Source organism: Prionailurus viverrinus, chromosome A3, assembly GCF_022837055.1.
Source record: "Prionailurus viverrinus isolate Anna chromosome A3, UM_Priviv_1.0, whole genome shotgun sequence".
Classification (NCBI taxonomy): Eukaryota; Metazoa; Chordata; class Mammalia; order Carnivora; family Felidae; genus Prionailurus; species Prionailurus viverrinus.
The window spans coordinates 101,228,620-101,248,296 of NC_062563.1; the positions used below are offsets into that span (position 1 = coordinate 101,228,620).

The 19,677-nt window shown below is 41.6% G+C and overlaps 2 protein-coding genes across 4 annotated transcripts in view; one reads left to right on the plus strand and one right to left on the minus strand.

The window, feature by feature from the left end:
• The window catches only part of POLR1A (RNA polymerase I subunit A), a 74,470-nt gene extending 57,690 nt beyond the window's left edge, over positions 1-16,780 (minus strand). Inside the window, exons 1-9 of one of the 2 annotated variants that reach the window (XM_047853149.1) lie at positions 16,587-16,780; positions 13,752-13,956; positions 12,485-12,634; positions 9,629-9,736; positions 8,515-8,600; positions 8,291-8,394; positions 2,438-2,524; positions 762-867; positions 316-478 (exon numbers count right to left, since the gene is read on the minus strand). In XM_047853149.1, the coding sequence (XP_047709105.1) occupies positions 316-478; positions 762-867; positions 2,438-2,524; positions 8,291-8,394; positions 8,515-8,600; positions 9,629-9,736; positions 12,485-12,634; positions 13,752-13,956; positions 16,587-16,663 (1,086 nt within the window). In that variant the 5' untranslated portion in view covers positions 16,664-16,780. Of the gene's footprint in view, positions 1-315; positions 479-761; positions 868-2,437; positions 2,525-8,290; positions 8,395-8,514; positions 8,601-9,628; positions 9,737-12,484; positions 12,635-13,751; positions 13,957-16,586 lie in introns of those variants that run through there. The other variant, XM_047853150.1, reaches the window with a different exon arrangement.
• Positions 16,781-17,088: 308 nt separating this feature from the next.
• PTCD3 (pentatricopeptide repeat domain 3) overlaps positions 17,089-19,677 on the plus strand; it is a 28,078-nt gene continuing 25,489 nt past the window's right edge. The window contains exons 1-3 of one of the 2 annotated variants that reach the window (XM_047854146.1): positions 17,089-17,221; positions 19,160-19,212; positions 19,349-19,385. In XM_047854146.1, coding sequence (XP_047710102.1) covers positions 17,121-17,221; positions 19,160-19,212; positions 19,349-19,385 — 191 coding nt within the window. In that variant the 5' untranslated portion in view covers positions 17,089-17,120. The remainder of the gene's footprint in view (positions 17,222-19,159; positions 19,213-19,348; positions 19,386-19,677) is intronic. The other variant, XM_047854145.1, reaches the window with a different exon arrangement.

Here is a 19,677-nt window from a genome sequence, read left to right on the forward strand (position 1 = left end):
CTGCTAGTGAGGCTAGGTGGCCCAGAACAGCCTCCATATAAACTCTTACCACAAACCATACACATTTTATAGTGGAAATGGGCCCAGGAAATTAAAGCAACTCAACAAAGGTTATTGGGGCAGAACCTAGATCTTTCCATGCTCATATCGTGCTTTCCCCCTGACATTACCTAGGTACCCCAAATGAGAGCTCACACACAGCTGTACAGAATTCCCAACCAGCATCTCCCCGCACCCCCAGCGTTCTGCATCTGCACTGTGGGCATTAGAACTAAACATATATGCTTATGACGTCAGCTCCAAAGCAGCCCTGACCTCATCCTTGGCAGGTGCTGCCACCTCACATGGCAGCTCCTGTTCTTGGGCCATCAACGCCAGAAGTTTTCGGATCAGGACCATGTCCTTCATGACAGCCTGCAAGTTCACCGTCTGGCCATTAGTAAACATCTGGTCCCCTAGCCGATTGACAGGGCGATACCTGTAGGGGGACACATGGAACTGTTTAGTGTGAGGGAAGGGTCACGTTCTTCAGACTCTTGCCTGTCCCTGCTATGAGCAACGCACAACCCACCACACTCAGAAACCAACCAACATTTCTATTACATTCAAGACAATACTCCCAACTACCCGCATCTTGGGTGTGGAACTGCTGATTTACTTCTCAGTGCCCTGGCCCTTCAAGCCTCTCCCAGAGGTCATTATTCAATGAATCGCTCAAGAAACCTTTTCCAGGTGAAATAAAGTCAATTAAAGGGCATTACCTTGAGGGGGGCACCACCAAGAAATCCAAAAAGAACATACTGGGATTGAATCTGGACTCCATGCCAACATCTTCCAGTCCCAAAAAAAGGTAATTCAGAAAGAATCCTGTATTTGAAATAAACCAAAATGATCATTTAAGTCTATGTGTAAGGGCAGGGATGGATGACCACAAAATTCTACTGGGTGAAAAAAAACTCAGAATATGAGACAACATGTGGAGTTAACTCACATTTTTCTTTCTAAAAACAAGCAAAAAATAGTGTCTGCATGTTGAGAACGTGCACGCAGGTGAGATGGTAGCTTGAGGACGGGCACTGCGGGGACCCCAGTGCTCAGCCCGGGGACTGAGACGGACTGAGACAGATGGTAAATATCTTTACCTTGTTTCTCACTACCTTCCTGGACTATCAGACTTAACAACACACACACACACACACACACACACACACACACGGCTTTGGCTTTTATAAAAACTATATCTAAAAAACGGGGGGAATCAAATTTAAAAAAGTTAGCCTTCTCAAAAACAAAACAAAACAAAACAAAACAAAACAAAACAAAACAAAACACCATTCGTATGCTACCAAGAGGGGATCATTTTTGTGGATCAAAGCTATATTTTAAGTTTCCAGTAAACTTAAAAAAAAAACTTAAAAAAAAAAAAAAAAAAAGCTACATCAGAGTGCCTGGGTGGCCCTGTTGGTTAAGTGACTTTGGCTCAGACCTTGATCTCAAAGCTTGTGTTGGGGTCCATGCTAGGCATGAAGCTTACTTTAAAAAAAACAAACAAAAAAAAAACTGTGGGGCACCTGTGTGGCTCAGTTGTTGGAGCATCTGACTTTGGCTCAGGTCATGATCTCACGGTTCGTGGGTTCGAGCCCCACATTGGGCTCTGTGCTGACAGCTCAGAGCCTAGAACCTGCTTTGGATTCTGTCTCCCTCTCTCTCTGCCCCTTCCCTGCTCATGCTCTGTCTCTCTCTCCCTCAAAAATAAATATTAAAAAAAGATTAAAAAAAAAAAAAGCAAAATCCAGAGTGAATAAAAGTGTTGGGGTCTACCTCAGAAATGATCATAGTAACTAAAGGAGTGCTCTTTTTTCCCTGACATCACTTATCCTTTCAGCAACATTTTCGTTTTTAAGTGTTTACCATTACACAGCAGTTTGCATTCAGTGTTCCAAAACAAGAGCACTCTCAGAGGGTGGTGACACAAGGGCTTGAATATACTGCCTAGCTTTTGTTGTACACGCAAAAGGAAGGGAAGACTTTCCTTTTTGTAGGAAATTAAAATGTTGAAAAATCCTAAGAAAAGACATGTTAGGATTCACTTTTTGAATCACAGGAAGAATTCCCTCAGAATTCTTTTTTTGAAAAGTTATTTATAGGCTTTTAAAATAAAGTGAATTATGCTGTACCTCCCAGAAATCTGTCAAACTGTATTAAGCAAGGCCTACCCACAGCTGTTATTTAATGACCAGGTTCAGGTATGGTAATTGTCAAGTTCATGATTCTTGCTTAGTCTCTAATGCATCAATGACAATGTACCCTGAAGCCAGCTCCAAACCTATGAATTCAGGAGAGATTACAGTGATCACAACATAGAAAAAATAAAAATAATAAGGCTGGATAAATGAGCCCAAAGGCTTATTTCTATTTCTTTAGGTTGGTACAGCACCTTCATTCTTCCAAAGGGCAATAAGATGTTCTCGGGCGCTGGTCGGTGTCAGGTACCCTCGTTTTCCCATCTGAGCATCCTCAATTCCTGGAGCCAGGAGGGGAAATCAAAGCACAATAAATCAATAACAGGCACTCCTTCTATAATGGGATTTATCAATGCCTTTTCCCCACCCTGCCAAGCCTGCAATTTGACCACAGAAATCAATCAAGCTGAGCTTACTCTCAGCTCTGGATATTTTCCCCCTTAACCTAATTTCTAAAGTAATAGAAACAATATAACTATTGCATAAAAACAATAAAGGAAAAGAAAAATAAACCACATACCACTCCATCACATTATCACTACTATATATTTTTTCCAGTCCTTTGGTTTACATAGTGTCTAAGGTAACTATACTTAAGTGTGAACTTACTCTGTACCCTGCTTTGCTCAGTTACTGCCATCTTGTGAGCATTTCTGCATGTTGTCACATATTGTTTTTAATGACTGCATGATATTCCACTGAGAGGATGCTTCCGAATGACCCAACCATACTCTTACAGTTAGACATCTGAGTTGATCCCAGTTTTGTACTATTGTAAGTTATACTATGCTAAAGAACTTTATGCACATGGCTTTACCAGAAAGATTCACAGAAGTAAAATTAGAGATAAGTTAGTATCATCATTTTTATGGGTAAAAGTATATTCAATTCCTTCGTACAAATATGTAGGTACATGGAGTAGATTGATTTGGATTTCTCAGATTACACAAGAGTAGCCTGGGATACTGTCTATCAGCTATACTCAGAGTAAGTCAGAAAATCAAACTTGAGGCTGCCATTCAGGAACTAGGGCTCTAGGCACTTAGACAATTAACAAGAGAAAAGCAACGTGACCCTTTATTTTCAAAACTATCAACCTCTTCTGGGATACAATGACCGAAATCAGGCATTATTCAATTTTCCCTCTTTATGTACTTATCAGCACAGACACTGTGTCTTGTCTGTGTTCCTAGCATCTGACACAATTATCTAGCATACAGCAGATACTAAATAGTCACTGGCTCAAATATACATATTCGAAACATCCTACAATAATCTATACTTATAAACCCCACTCTTTTGCCTTTTCTACACTTTTAAGATCCAGCTTCATTCCACCTCCAATTCCCCAATTAAGTTTATGATCTGCAGAGGATATGTCATCCCAAGTTTTTAGAGCAATATGAAACTTGGATAACAATTAGTAGACGCAGCATAATTTAACTAGTCTCTCTTAATAGGCATTTAAGCCATTTCCTACTTTAAACTATTTAATACTGTGGGTATGTCTAATTCTTAAAAGAAAGTTGTGAAAGTGGAACTGCTAGGTCGAGGAGTCCACACATTTAAAATTTTGATTCCTATAACAGCAAAACATTTCAATCAATTAATGCAACTGAAGGGAAGTGTGGGTGTGCAATGAAGAGAGCTTTTGACCTTCAGGGGTAACCACAGCATTAGAAAGCTATGTATATTCAGTGGGAAAACACAGATTCCATTAAGCTAAATAATTTGTGGGCATTTCTGAAAATGACTATCTGAACTTCCTCTCCTACTAAACAGGTTTGAAGGGCTGAGGAAGATCAGTTGAACTTGGCAGTACTCCCCAGCTCCCGTCCCAGTAGCTACCAGTACATGACACACTCCACTGCAGTTTCATTGCTGGGAAGGCTGACTAGAACTAGGGTTGCTCGTTCAGAGGATCTTAGAGTCAGAAGAAATCTGTGGGATCTTATCTCCTCACATGGGCTGAACCACCCTAACATGACACTTGTGCAAAATGATTTCTGCCTGGATGGGGTTTCAGAACATCCCTACCATGGGTTTCCTTCAGCTGTAAGGGCTGCTATGTGACAAAGGGGTTGGAAGGTCAAGTAACTCGAGGAAGACTGGATCATGGTGGAGTGTCTTGGCTGTAAGGATTCTCATTTTAAAATGCTCATGTGCATCATGGGGCTTGAGGAGCATTCACGAGCATAAGCAGAATTTTACAAGCTTATGGTGCTCCTCATGGGATCACTACTACATAGCAACCATAGAGGCACAGGTCTCACAGGACGGTTCCCTTTGGCCAGGAACCCTTATTGGGAATGCTCACCTGCTTCCGTATCACCTGCTCCCTGGAAGTTACTGACCTGTGTCACCTGCAGCCTTCCCTGAGAGCAGAGGGCACGTGGTCTCCACCTTGGCACTATGCTCAGCCATAGGCATGGTCTTTGGCATGAGGCTGTGTGCCTAACAAGTAAATGTTTGCTAAGTACTGAAATCCCAATCCTGGAACCACTGAAAACTACAGTCAACTTGTTTCTAATGCATAGAATTTTAGAAGGCACCACCATATTCTCATGGCCGCAGTGAAAGATTACTTCAGAAGAATGCATTTGGTAACAGCAGCGGAAGGCTCCTTAACTGCTAGACATTTGCTCCCAAGAAACAGTTATCTTCTGGAATGCCAACTATTTTCATTTTTAATCTATGAACATTTTCTAACACGTCCTAAGGGCTAGAACAGCAATTCCCAACCTTAAAAATGGTTTCAAGGGCTGTTTATAGAAAAGATAGGAAAATCCACCTTTGTGGTTAACTGTTAACCATTAAACAAAATTAAACAGGCTTTTAAATGCAGTGTGGTACCTTGGATTGGATCCTGGAACATAAAAAGGACGTTACTGGAAAAACTGGAGAAATGCAAATTGTCTGTAGTTCAGTTAATAGTAGCGTACCAATGTTAATTTCTCGGTTTGGACAAGTATACCCTGGTGATCTGAGATGTTACATTAGGGCACACTGAATAAAAAGTACACAGGAGGGGCACCTAGGTGGCTCAGTCGGTTGGGCAGATGACTTCGGCTCAGGTCATGATCTCATAGCTCGTGAGTTCGAGCCCTACATTGGGCTCTGTGCTGATAGGTCAGAGCCTGGATCCTGCTTCAGATTCTGTGTTTCCGTCTCTCTGCCCCTCTCACACTCTGTCTCTCTCTCAAAAATAAACATTAAAAAAAAAAAATTTTTTTTAAAAGAGTACACAGGAACTCTCTATACTATCTTTGCAACTCTTCCTTAAGCCTAAAATTAGCCTAAAATAAAAGGACACAGATAAAAATCTGTGTCCTCTCAAGTCTCATGTGTTAAAATCCTAATTGCTCCCATATGATGGTATTGGAGATGGAGCTTTGGGAGGTGATTAGGTCATGAAAGCAGAATTCTCATGATTGGGATTGGTGCCATTTTTTTTTTTTTTTTTTAGAGAGAGAGAGGGCGTAAGTGAGGGCAGAGAGCGAGAATCCCACAAGGGAGGGGGGGAGAGACAGAGAGAGAGAGAGAGAGAGAGAGAGAGAGAGAGAGAGAGAGAAAGTGGGGCTCACCAGGGGCTTGTCCTCACCCAAAGCAGGGCCTGAGCTCACCCCATGTGGGACTTGAACTCATGACCTGAGTTGAAGTCAGATGCTTAACGACAGCCACCCAGGCGCCTGGGATTGGTGACCTTATGAAAAGACCCCAGAAAGCTCCCTTGGCCCTGTCTGCCATGTGAGGCTACAGAGAGAAGGCAGCTGTCAATGAGGAAACAGGCCCTCACCAGTCACCAAATTTGCCAGCACCAAAATCTTGGACTTCCTAGCCTCGAAACCCATGAAAAATAAACATTTATTGTTTATACACCACCCAGTCTATGATATTTTTGTTATGGCAGCCAAATGGACAAGATAGTTATTTACTCCAACCTTGCCAGGGAGTCCTCGATGTAAAAGATTATGCATCTCTAAGAACAGAACTTATTTCCCTGCCTATTCCGTATTCTTGAGCTCTGGAATAAGGTTTAGTAACACTATGCTATGGACTTTCACTTATGAAATCTCAACTGTGGGCAAGAAGTTTTGTTATTGCCACGTATAGAGTTGAAAACAAAGCTCCAGGAAGTGACCTTCTCTAAGCCACTCAGCATAAATAGCAGAGTATCAGTCACAGGTTAGGCTTTTTCCATCCAGGCACACTGATTGCATCACAAAAATGAGCAGTTAACATCTATAAAGCACAAACTATACGACTACAGGGGGCAAGCACTGGTCTTGGTTCTTAAAATGGAAGATCTTATCTAATCTTCACCACCTCAAAAGAAAAAACAAAAAACACGTTTAAACAATCCTGTGGCTACAAAAAAACCCAGAAGACATACAGATACCACAGATATATAAAAGATGCTTAACATCACTCATCAGGGAAATGCAAATTGAAAGCACAAATGAGCTATCACCTCACACCTGTCAGAATGGCTAAAACAAAGACAAGAAATAACAAGTATTGGCAAGGATGTGGAGAAAAAAGAACCCTTGTACACTGGTGGTGGAAATGTAAATTGTTATAATCACTGTGGTAAAGAGCACGGAGGTTCCTTTAAAAATTAAAAATAAAAATATCAGGCACTTCGGCGGTTCAGTTGGTTGACTTCTGATTTCGGCTCAGGTCACGATCGCACGGTTGTGAGACTGAGCCCCATGTCAGGCTCTGTGCTGAGCGTGGAGCTTGCTTAAGACTCTCTCCCTCCCTCTTCCTCTGTCCCTCCCCTGCTTGCAAGCAGGCAGACTTGTGTGCACTCTCTCCCTCTCTTAAAAAATAAAAAATAAAAACAAAAATACCATATGACTCAGTAATTCCACTATCAGGTACTTAACAAAAAAAAGAAAAGAAAATTTGAAAAGATATACTCACCCCCATGTTTATTACATCATTTACAATAGCCAAGATACAATAGTAACCGAAGTATCCATCTATAGATGAATGGATAAGGAAGATGGGATGAAGACATATACAATGGAATATCATGAAGCCATAAAAAGGATGAGATCGAACCATTTGCAACAACATGAACAGACTGAGAGGGTATTAGGCTAAGTGAAATAAGTCAGATTGAGGAAGGTAAATACCATATGTTTCTACTTATAGGTGGCATCTAGACAAAAATGAATAAACAAGAAGTACCAGAACTATAAATATGGAGAACTGATGGTTGCCAAAAGGGAGGGGCGGGTTGAGCAAAATAGGTGAAGAGGATACAGGTTTCCAATGACGGAATGAGTTTAGTCACAGTAATAAAAGGGACAGCACACATAGGGAATACAGCCAATGATACTGTAACAGCATTGTATAGGGACAGATGGTAGCTATACTTGCCATGAACATGGCATAAGGTATAAATTTATCAAAGCACTAGTTAACACTTGAAAGTAATGCAACATTGTGTCAATGATGCTCAAGTAAAATTTTTCTATATAAATAAACAACGTTAACAGTAGAAGTACTAGTCTCTCAAATGTTTTCCTAAGTACCCTAATGGCAGATCAGAGCTGAGTAGGAGACACCCTACTCCAAGAATCTGAGTACACAGCCAGAAGCAGCCTGTAGGAAGCATTAATGTTCTGTGAATGCTCAGTTTTCCTGTAAAACTCACCTACATTTTTTACACTTTACTTCAAAATAAATCCACACTTCGTTGACAATAAAATGATTCTAAATATCTGCCAAGTGGATTCCTTCTTCCTCAAAAATCTTCCAGAAAAATGACCGCCTGAGGCAAGACAACCTCATTCAGCCCATGGGGCGCAGCCTCAAAATGTAGGTCAGCCTGTCAGTTCTGCATGAGAGGCGAGGGATGAACACTAACCAGGGTCCCCTCCAACCATTAAGAGGCCTGGACAGCACCTCTGCTGGCCCGCCACAAACACGCAGGTGAGAAACATGTGGTAATGAGCAGGTATTCCCAAAGTTTGAGACACACCTGATGGCCACATGTGAAACGTGTCCGAGGACCTCCCAGGGCCCAGCCTGCTTACCCAGGCGCTCTGTGTCCTTCTGGTCAGCTTTCCTGTGCACCATGGCTGGATATGTGATGGTCAGTTTGCTGTTGTGCTCCTTTCGGACAACTGACCGTCCAGTCCTATGTATGAGAACGGTTGTGATTGAGGAGAGAAAAACCTCAACAAGACACTGAGTAACAGCTGTGAGTGACGGGCCAGAGGCTTCTGGGGAAAGGGAGAGACAAGAGCCCAGTACTCACTTGCAGTGGGGACATCGCTTAGCACTCATGTGTGCCTTCCAGAAGGAAGCAATGAGTTTGCTCCTGCTCTCACAAACATTTTTCACCTGTTGAGAAAGGGCAAAAAAACGTTGCAGTACTATTTCATTTTACTACATTCATTCATTCATTCATTCACTAGATTCATTTTACTATTTCATTTCACTACACCACATATTCATTTTATGATTCTTACCTTTTTTTAAAAAAGGAGTAAGCTACCCTCTTAAACATTTTCCACAGAACCCTAATATAGCCAAACTCTACCAATTACTGAGTGACTTCTTTAAGGCTTAAATTTCCTCATCTGTATGTGGGATTAAGACTGACTACCTCACCAAGCTGTTACTAAGAGATCATGGGTGGGGGGGGAGGAGCCGTGGAATACAGTAAGTCCTCAATAAATGCCAGTTAATTTAAAACAAACCTCTCTGCATGCAGCTAGTATACCACCCCTGCTGCCTCCCTCAGATGGACATCAGGGTCCTAAGAAAGGCACATCCACAGTTAAGCTACATAAAGGGGACTGAGCCTGGCTGCAAATCAAACTTTTTCCTGGGAGCTTCGCTAGGATTCTACCCCAGACCAATTATTCAGAATCTCGGGTGTGAAATTTGGGCATAAGGTGAGCTAGATTCTAAGATTAGTACTTCAAAGATTAGTACAGGTTGATTACCTATGCCATTCGTTCAACTGTTGAACAAATTAATACTTACCCAGGTGCTGTAGGGGCGGGGGGTGGGTGAGGAGGTAGCAACAGTTTAGTGTTTGAGAGAGAGAAAGAAGAAAAGAACACAGACACCACTCTCAAAATGAGACAGTATTTCACAACCTTGCTGGACATTGTACCTAAACCACCTAATTTCATCTAATCCTCTCATTACTCCTGCAGGCAGGCATTAAACAAGAGTACACAGAGGCTCAGGAACAGCAATGTAACTTACAATGTCACAGGCCTCTAAGAGGCAGAGCTGGGATTCAAATCCAGGTCTGCTCTGAGAAGCAAAAAGTATATACAAATTACAGCGCAGAGAGAACTATGATAATTATACCAAAGACCAAGTGTTATAGGAAAAGAGAGAGATAGGTAACTCACATGTGCACCATGGGATCCCAACAGATTGTTCTGTACAATATGGGTTGTATATTGTTCTAACTCTTCCTGAATTTCGAAGGCAGTAGGATCAGCGTTTTCTTCTAGAAACTGAAAAACAAAGCGGAAAACCATACTATTGAAATAAGCAAGTGTCTGATTGCAGCATCATGGGGCCAGCCTCTCCTAGGGTGGGAGAGTTTAGTTGAAGAGAAGAGAAGGAAATTTCACACCGTGTTGTATTTACAAAACAGTAAGGCAACACTGCTGTTAAAATAAATAAATAAAAAAATCAAAGAATATCCAGCTCTGAGAATGTAGGCTAGGTTATTCAGACAAACCGAAAACTGAAAAAAACCAAGATAGGACACAATACTCCAAAAAAATTTAAAGCTCTGAAAAGCCGAGAGGACAGTGAGGAACCTGCCAGACTGAAGCAAAGCCAGGAATCTAACAGGTCGCACAGCACAGGGCCATGTTTGCTCTGGTGCAGGGCTGCGGCACTGCCCAGCTCCAGGGCGGCCCTCAGTGCAGTTGTGTCCCCCTGTGGAAGGCAATGACACACTTCTGCGATGCTCCCTGGAGCTGTACAACATGGCAGTCCTAACCTTGGGAGCATTTTCCAACTCACTCATTTTGAACTTCTTATTCTGAAGGCCTCAAATGATGAAGAGGACAGAAATCAAAGCCTGGAGTTAGTTCAAGGACAGAATTCCACCACACAAATACAGGAAGCTGGGAACCCAAAGGGTTACACCCTTAGGAACCAGACTGGGCCTGATACAGTACTGCAGCCTGGATTCCAAATGTTTGGGCAGCCTAGGGAGCCTTCAGCTTTGAGGCCTACGATGGTCCCAGGCCACCGTGCACATGGCAGAAGCAATAGGCATCCTCTCTGGAGAAAGGCAGTCCTATCCTAGGCTTCAAATTATTCCCACCAATAATTTTCTAATTATTAAAAAAAAAAAAAAAAGAAAAGAAAAAAAAGACAAAGAAAAAGAAAAACCTTTCAAAAACAAGCACACAAGGACAGAGAAGAGATGAGGTTTCTGAGGACTTGGACAGTAACTTGACAATGAAGGTGACTATATGGGTGATGGTACTTTGTAACTATTTGTTAGACTGTGTGATTAATGCATTTCTGTGTGTATAGTTTACTAAAGAAAATTTTTTAAGATAGTAATCATCATGAATAATTTTATGCCAACAGATCTGAAATTTTCGATGAAATGGACAAATATCTAGAAAAAATAGAACTCACTCTGAGTAAAGTTTTAAGAAAATCCTTCTCTCTCTAGGACATATGTGACCTTGGATTAACTTTTTTGGCTTTGTTCCCTGGAAGTCATGTGTGCTTACGTGTGCACATGTATGCGTTATGTACTGAATCAAATCAAACTTCCAATTCCAGTCCAATACCACAGGATTAATTCTGGGCCTTTTCTCTTTCATGTATCTGTAACTCCCTTCTCTAATAGTATGAAGTCTGGCCTACCTTATCCTTAAAATATGTACTTACTGGATCAATCTCCCTCCCTGTATGTAAACCCTCTCCCAACAAGGCTGCCACCCCTCCCATGTATGGCTCTCACTCGACTTGGGGTCGCACCCCACACCCCACTCTAAGCCCCCCTCCTTGTGGCACCCTCCTCATCCTATGTAGGTGCTCACATCCCTCACTGGGCCATCCAGGATGGGTACCTTCTGACTTGACTTGCACACTTGCAAACTATGCTGAGCTTTCATCCTTAAATGAACATCTTCCTCACCCTATGTGACCTCTGATATTCCATGTCGGTCTGCCCACACATGCAGGTATGTTCTCCCCTTGAATGCCTGTCTCATCAAGCTTGGGCTCTGACATAAGGCCACAGCTCTGTGTAGAAGCTCTGCCCACCTAACGTCTTTAAGACTGAATTATTCGGGAAAGGAAGTCGAAAGGAAAGGTAAAAGGTTTCCCTTGTGACAAGAAACAAGACAAGGATGGCTGCTATCCCTTCAACACAGCAGTGTGGCTCCTAGCCACCAAAATAAAGAAAAAGAAATAGAACATGTAAGGACTAGAAAGAAACAAAACTGCCAAGATTCCCAGATGATAGGATTATGTTGAAAACCAACAAGAATTTATAGATAAATCATTTAGAATGATACACTTCTGCCAGGTGGTTTCATAAAAAAAAAAAAAATCAGTAATATTTTGATCTAGAGACAGAAAATGAATTTCACATAAGACACTTACAATAGCACCAGAAAATCTGAAGGATTTTTTTCTAATGAAGAGAAAAATGTCTCTGTGATAGATTTGGTGGTCCCCCTGTTATCCAAGTAATCAAACTCAGCATTACCAATAATAAAACAACCTGACAGTATGTGCCTCCTGAAATGACACAAAGCATCCCCATATGGTGTAGGTTGTATTCTCACCAAAATGTGAAGCTAGTAAGGAAAAAGTCAGACAAATACAGAGAGTAAGAAATCCTACAAGACAATGGGTCTGAAGTCTTCAAAAAAAGTCAATACCATGAAAAACAATTTTCCACATTAAAACATCCTACATTAAAACAGACCAAAGAAACATAATAATCCAAAGCAATGCATAAGCCTCCACTGGCTCCAAGGTCCAGAAATGAAACCCACTGATGGCTAAAGTGGTATTAAGATGTTGTTTTCATGAACATTTCGTCAATTTCTCTCACGGCTTCACGTTTTCACACTGAGCTGTTGGTATCTAGTGAGAAGACATAAAAATCAAATGTTCTGGTGACTTATGATGACGAATCTCAGGGACAACACACAAACAGCTATGCTCTGAACTGCTTCGGCTTGCCTGACTGCCACGACAGCCACCACCCCACCTACCCTGTTCAGAATTCTCTCAAGCTCGTAGACTGCTTGTAGGGCCCCGACTTCCAGAACTCGCAGCTGGCAGACTAAGAGGTGAATCACAGCCCGGGGGCAGGTCAGCATGTGACAGTTTAAACAGGAGCCCCGGAGCAGCAGGTAGAGTTTCTGAAGAGAGGGAATAAGAAGAAGCAGGATAATTAGAGACACAGTTCGACAAGGTAATATTCAAAGTACTTAAAGTTTTTGTTAGGTAGCCAGTTTACTCCTTTGAGAATTCCACTTCACCTAATGTACCTGGAAAGGCCTCTGTGGCCCTATGAACTAGATAAATATTCCCCTCTATTTCTTGTTTCATGGTTTCATTTTAATGCCTTAAAAGTTGAAATTTAGTTTGGGTCTGAGTTAGAGAGCTACCTTCATATTATTTAACTAAGTACCAAATTCTAATTTCAGTATTTAAATATTTAACTTAAAATATTTAATATTTGCAGGATGCCTGGCTGGCTCAGTATGTGGAGCGTGCGACTCTCAATCTTGGGGATGCGAGTTCAAGCCCCATGTTGGGTGTAGAGATTACTTAAAAATAAAATCTTTAAAAAAAATAAATAAAATATTTAATAGTTTAGTTAGTAGAAGTTTAGTTAAATATTTGGCATTTAACTAAATGCTGCATTTAACTAAGATGATTCTCTTTCCTCAATACAACTAACAGACCAAAAAAACAACACGTATACTGTCATCTGTAGAGTTTGAAACAAATCCTGGAGGCTAGGCTAACTGACATAAAAAAGCTGAAAATACACAAATAGGACTCTAGACAAGAGCTTCATTCTTAACTCACTGTCTGGTCTTCTGGGCTTTGCTCATCTTGCAACCTAGCAAGAGCTTACAAATCCATCAGAAGAGCTCAGGGAGGCCTGGAGAACTCCAAAGTTTTCCTACTGCCAGGGAGATTCTGCCTGGATTTCTGAAGGGCATGAAGCCCCTGAAACAAAGTGTAGGGGATGAATTCAAATGCTTTTTCCTCCTATGTGAACAGAGACAGGCTATGGCTCTTTTCAACTGGAATCAAACTGAAATTCATTTAGTTAGGGCTACAAGCCAAGTTGAATTTACTGGATTTGGCACCTTAAGGTTTTAAATCTCATGGTAAAAAGCACTTTAACTCTGTGTCTGGAGCTAACCTCTTTAGGCACCTCTTGTGAGGCCAGGAGTGCCCCTCACAAATCCCACCAGCAGCTCTGAGACCCACGTGTACAGGGCAGCCCAGGGCAGAACGTACATCAAAGAGGAGAGGGTTATACACTGTAAGCGGAAGCTCAATGTGGCCCAGGTGGCCAGGGCAGCTGTTGAAGTCCTGCACACAGGTGGAGCACACCTCTTTGGAATCCGCAGGGCCCAAAGCTAAATCGTACAGGCCGTTCACTGATGGGTTTCCCAGGCTGTCCAGGTAACGAGGGTTCGTAATGGACTTAACGCTTAATTTCCTAAGGAAATAAAAAAGACCAAGGGAAAATGAAGGTTACCCAACTTCTCAAATTTTTTTTTTTTTGGCACTTCATAGCTAAATGATGATTCCACATTTATTTCCTCAGACATGCTGACAGCTTCAGAGGACAGAATCTGTGTATGCCTTGCTCACCACTGTAGCTCAGCACTTAGCACAGAGCCTGCACGCTGCATGTGCTCAATAACTACATGCTGAATACGTAAGAGTGGTAAAATATGTAAAAAACAGATTTAGTGCAAATCTTGCGGAGTACAATGGGGAATATTTACAGAAAGTAGTTAAGTGCCTACCACATGCTAAATGCTTTACAAGCAGCATTTAGTCTGACTTCACCCCTGTGAGATGAGCATCACTATATGCATTTTTCAGAGGAGGAAATTGCAGTTCAGAACAGTTAGGTGATTTAATCCAGGTGACACAGCCAGGATGGGGGGTGGGGGGAGCACGGTGGAAAGAGGCAGGATATTGACCACAACTAACTCCAAAGCCCACATAGTTCAGTGAAGAGAAGATAACCCGCTAATTCCCATATGCAGAAGTAGTAAATTGAAATTAAACACAAATATGCAGACCCTTGAGAAGTATAACCTAAGTTATACTAAAAGTTCACTTAAGTCAGCCTAAAAGTTATACTAAGTTCACTAAAAGTTTCATCACAGTATTTTGTGTTTGGTTTAAAGGGGGCTCCCACAGAACTCCTAACTACTTTTACCAAAGTACATTCATGCCAAGTTTGCTTTATAAATTTTTTTTGACTTTGGAAATAAAGACAGTTATCCAAATCTCACAACCTAAAAAAAAAAAACAAAAAACACTGTTATTATTTAGCATTAAATGAGTATTTTTAGGTCAATAAAATTCTTTGGAAACATAATTCTTAAGGGCTATAAAATCTTTCATTATGTAGCAATTAATAATTCATTTAACCAAGCTCTATTGTAAGTAGGCTTACAAAACCTATCTGCATAAAGATTTACACAGGATACTTCAAACTTCTAATCATGTCCTAGGAATATAATTATTTCCTCAGTGAACTGGAATCCCTGAATCAAAGGGTACAAAATGTTTGAAACTACTGATATATTCTGCTACCTTGCATTCTAGAAAAGGTGGGTTAATCGTAGATTGCCAGTCTTAACTAGCACTGAATCTTAGCACTTAATCTTTCCAGGGGCACCTGGCTGGCTCAGTCAGTAGAGCATGAACTCCTGATCACAGGGTCCTGAATTCGAGGCCCACATTGGGCGTGGAATCTACTTAAAAAAAAAAAAAAAAATCTTTCCAAATTTCAGGTGAAAAAATGCTACTCCACCATACATTAAAGCTTATATATTTATTTTGAGACAGAGAGAGCACGAGCAGGGGAGGGGCATAGAGGGAGAGAGAATCCCAAACAGGATCCACACTGTGGAGCCCAACTCAGGGCTTGAATCCATGAACCATGAGATCAGGACCTGAGTAGAAACCAAGAGTCAGATGCTTAACCAGCCGAGCCACCCAGGTGCTCCATTTTAATTTTTTATTACAATATTTCTTTTAAACTGCTTTAGTCCTTTACTTTTAATTAAAATCTTAATGGTTTCATTATTGTCACGAGCTCCTTACACGAGGACCTTAATCTTTTACTATAATGGTGGCAAATATTTTTCTCAGTCATTTTTCACATTAAAGCTTTTTTTAAAAGTAAAAAAAATTTTTTTTTGGAAGAGAGAGAGAGAGACACAGCGTGAGCAGGGGACGGTCAGAGAGAGAGGGACACACAGAATTCAAAGCAGACTCCAGGCTCCCAGCTGTCAGCACAGAGCCCAACAGTGGGCCGAACTCAAGAACTGAGAGATCATGACCCAAGCCAAAATTGGAGGCTCAACCAATTGAACCACCCTGGCGCCCCTCACATTAAAGTTTTAAAAATTCTTTAACAGTTTCCTTGAGATATAGCTCACATACTACACAACTCTTAAACCGTTCGCTCAGTGGTTTTTAGCTTATCTACAGAGTTGTACAATCATCACCATTAGTCTATTTAGAACATTTTTATCCGTAGTAAAACAAACCCTGTATCCATTAGAAGTCATTCTCCTTGTCACAGAAATAAAAGAACCTAAAAACAATAAGGTCCTGCAAATAAAGTTTCGAGGGTGTAGCCAACAAATGATACGGTGATCAAAATGAGGACTTAAGAGAGTCCCTTGATTTAGCAACTGGGCAGACAATATAGGGGGTCCTAGCAAAGAGAATGTCACTTAAACTGAGTCTTGAAGGATAATCATTTTGACAAATTGCGTTCTTAACCACGTCAGGGACATTACTGCAACTCTGCAAACGCTAATTACCAAGGAAACTGATGGATGGGAACATTGCAATGTGGGAACCTTCATTCCCCCCCCCCCCCCCCCCCCCAGCGCAAACTCTAACCTAGCCCCACCGGGTTCTAGGCAGTCCACGCCAATCCACAACGTTCCCGGAACTACGGGTCCCAAAAGGCCAAGCGCCACACAACCACTGACTCGGAGGATAAACTGGGCGCAAGACCTTTTGGGAACAGTAGTTCATGGCGCCAACCTCAACAAGCAGGCTCTGCATGCTTCCTCCCCACCATCTCCTTACTTGAGCTCGTCGGCCGAATACATCCCGAAGGAAATGCCCTGCAGCCTCCGCCAGGGCATGGTCTTCGAGCCCAACATCCTTCACGTAAGCTGCGAGTTCTGACACTCAGAGAGAGATTCCAATGACCACGGGCAACTTAACTCAGCCTAAAGCCCGCAGCCACCATGTGATTTACATTCCGCTTACGCGCGAGAAAAGCTCGCTGGAATGAGATTTACGTGGACGAGACCACTTTCACGGTAGGGGGGGAAGTAATTTGACGACTTTCGCTCATTTACTCACCCTCTTATTTTGAAAATAGCGAAGAAATAGGTCACTAAAATAATCGTTTTGGAAAGTTTCTCCGAGGAAAGCGAGGCATTTTGATCTTTTAACTTCCGTAACAAAGTCTTTCAAACCACGAGCTTTTAACCTATTCCTTGATTGATTTTGTCTTGTTCCGTCTCAGCCAATAGCCGAGCTATTCCCCGCCCCCGCCATGGGGTGATCCTGAAGGTCACGCTTTCCCAGAATGCTACGCGAAAAAAACTAAAGATGGCGGCGGTAGCGTCGGGTTGCTGTGTCGGTGTCCGCTGCAGGCTTTGCCTGATGCTGACGGGCCAGTGGACGGGTCTGTGTGGAAAGGCCTCCAGCAGGTAAGAGACGCTTGGGAAACCCAAGAGAAAGACCGTCCCCCTCCCCCCCCCCCCCCGCCCTCGCCCCGGCCAACCTCGTCCTGTCTATCAGCTTTTCCCTAAGAGCTGTGGAGCTAGGGACGATGGAGGGGGTTGCGCATGCGCGGTTTCGCGGCCATGTGCTTAACCAGGTGTGGGTAGCTGGAGTCCTGGAAAAGGGCCCCAGACTACTTTGGTACGATGTTACTTCTTGGTTGGTTGGCTTACCCTGTTGTCGTGGAGCTTACGTTTGAATGTGCTATAGCAACCCCTCCCAAGTTTTAAAAATAGGAAATTATGCGTCCTTCTTTATTTTCACCAAATAGGGGAACTCTGAAGATTTTTCCCAAATTAAAGCAGTTTATGAGGGCCACTGTGTGCTGGATGTTATGGGGATGATTAGCCTAAGAAATTATCCAGGTCTTCAAAAACGCAGGGAAATCTAAAAGATTTGAGTACAGCCTTTGGGTTGCTGTGATTGTTATACCTTGGAATACGTATTTAATACTTTTCACTAAACACAAGTAGTGGTGTAGTGGAAATAGAGTAACTTTTAATGGAAAGTTGGGAAAAGCCCAATTTTGGATTCCGTGTTTGCCATTTCTTGAGTGGGATAATAGACAAGTTTTTTGTAGAGTGGACCTCGTAATAACTGAAAAACAGTGAGAGATAAGTGAGATGTGTAATCTATAGTGTACGTTTTATATGCGATACCTTCACTCAACTCTGCTCAAAAAAGAGAAAACGCCCCACCTGATACTGTGGAAGCCTTCGTACTCAATCGCAGTCCTTTTCTTCATAGTGCCACTATTGACATTTTTCTACTCATTTCCTTTGTCTGACAGCAGCATCTCTCCCTCTGCATTCACCCACAAGACAACAGTGGTCTTAGATCCTAATTTCATGAAAAAGCAATAGCCAACTCTGTCTGAGAGTTTATCCCTCTGAAGTTGATCCCCAGCAGAGAAGTATTGTTTTCGAATGATACCCGAGACCAGATTCCAGTAGAGGAAGAAGTAGCTTTGTGTTTAATCACATTTTGGCAATTTTGTGAATGGTACCAATCCCATGTAGGAAGGGAATACACAATAATAGTGCCCATTACTGTGTGATATTTGAATATTTCTTAGTGTGATCAGAACATTTTAATACTCATGGGTCAGTAATTCTAAATTTTGTGTAAAAAATAATAGTTTCAAGTTTAATTTAGGACATACATATTTGGCAAATTCTTGATTGTTGGATGAAGTAGGATGAAAGGCCATGGTGATCTTAGTTTAATAATTTATCATAACTGCTTCAAGTGGGATAGTCTTATTAGGGTGTTATTCGTATAAAATCAGGGACTCGTTAAATTGTTCCTCTTAACCTCAGTGTTTCAGATTCCCAAAGTTGAAAGTCCCTTATATTTCAGGGCGCCTGGGTGGCTAAGTTGGTTAAGCGTTCAACCCTTGAGTTTGGCTCAGGTCATGATCTCACAGTTCGTGGCATCCAGCCCCACATCAGACTCTGTGCTATTAGCACAGAGACTCCTTGGGATTCTCTCTCTGCCTCTCCCCAGCTTGAGCACGTGCTCTCGCTCGCTCTTTCTCTCAAAATAAAATAAATGTTTTTTTAAAAAGTCCCTTATATTTCACATTTGCTGCTTCAGTTCAGGTGTTATTGAGATTTTTTTTTCCTGATTCTATTTAATAAGATTGCCTGATTTAAAAATGTTGACCATTATTGCGTCCATATGTCTATTTTGTAATGGTTTTGAACATGTTCTTCAGGCCATATCTTCTCAGTGTGCATTGACATGAATTATGCAGTCATTTGGACCCGTGACAATTGGAAAATATGGGTTCAAAATGCACATTGGTGGAAGGAGGTGGGAACTTCATTAATGAGTACTAGTTACAGGGCTTTTATTTTTTGCAGATTTTATTCTGGAAGTGCAACCCTCCCAAAGATTGAAGGAGCTAATGTAACAGGTATACAAAAACATATTGAAATAATTTCATTTCTATGTTAAATTATTGCACTAATTTGTAGTAGTAGTAGTAGTAGTAGTAGTAGTAGTAGTAGTATTGGGAAATTGATTTACTTTGTTTTATTTTTCAAATTAAGGGATCGAAGAAGTGGTCATTCCAAAAAAGAAAACTTGGTGAGTATTCAGTCAGTGTTCATTCAGCAAGGAGTTGAGTGCAAAACATTTGAAGGTAAGGAGCCAATGACAGAGAGTAGAGAGAGCATTTTGGGGGACAGAACAGCTGATGGGAGGAAAACTTGGGAGTTGGAAAGAACTTAAAGAGGAAGGTGGAGGGTAGTGAATGAATGGGGCATGAAATTTAAATAGGGTTAAAAGACCTGAACTAAGTTGGGTTAATAGTTACATAATAGTTAATTATGAGCATCGTTATTAGAATAATTTCTTTCCTTTTTTTTTTTCTTTCTCT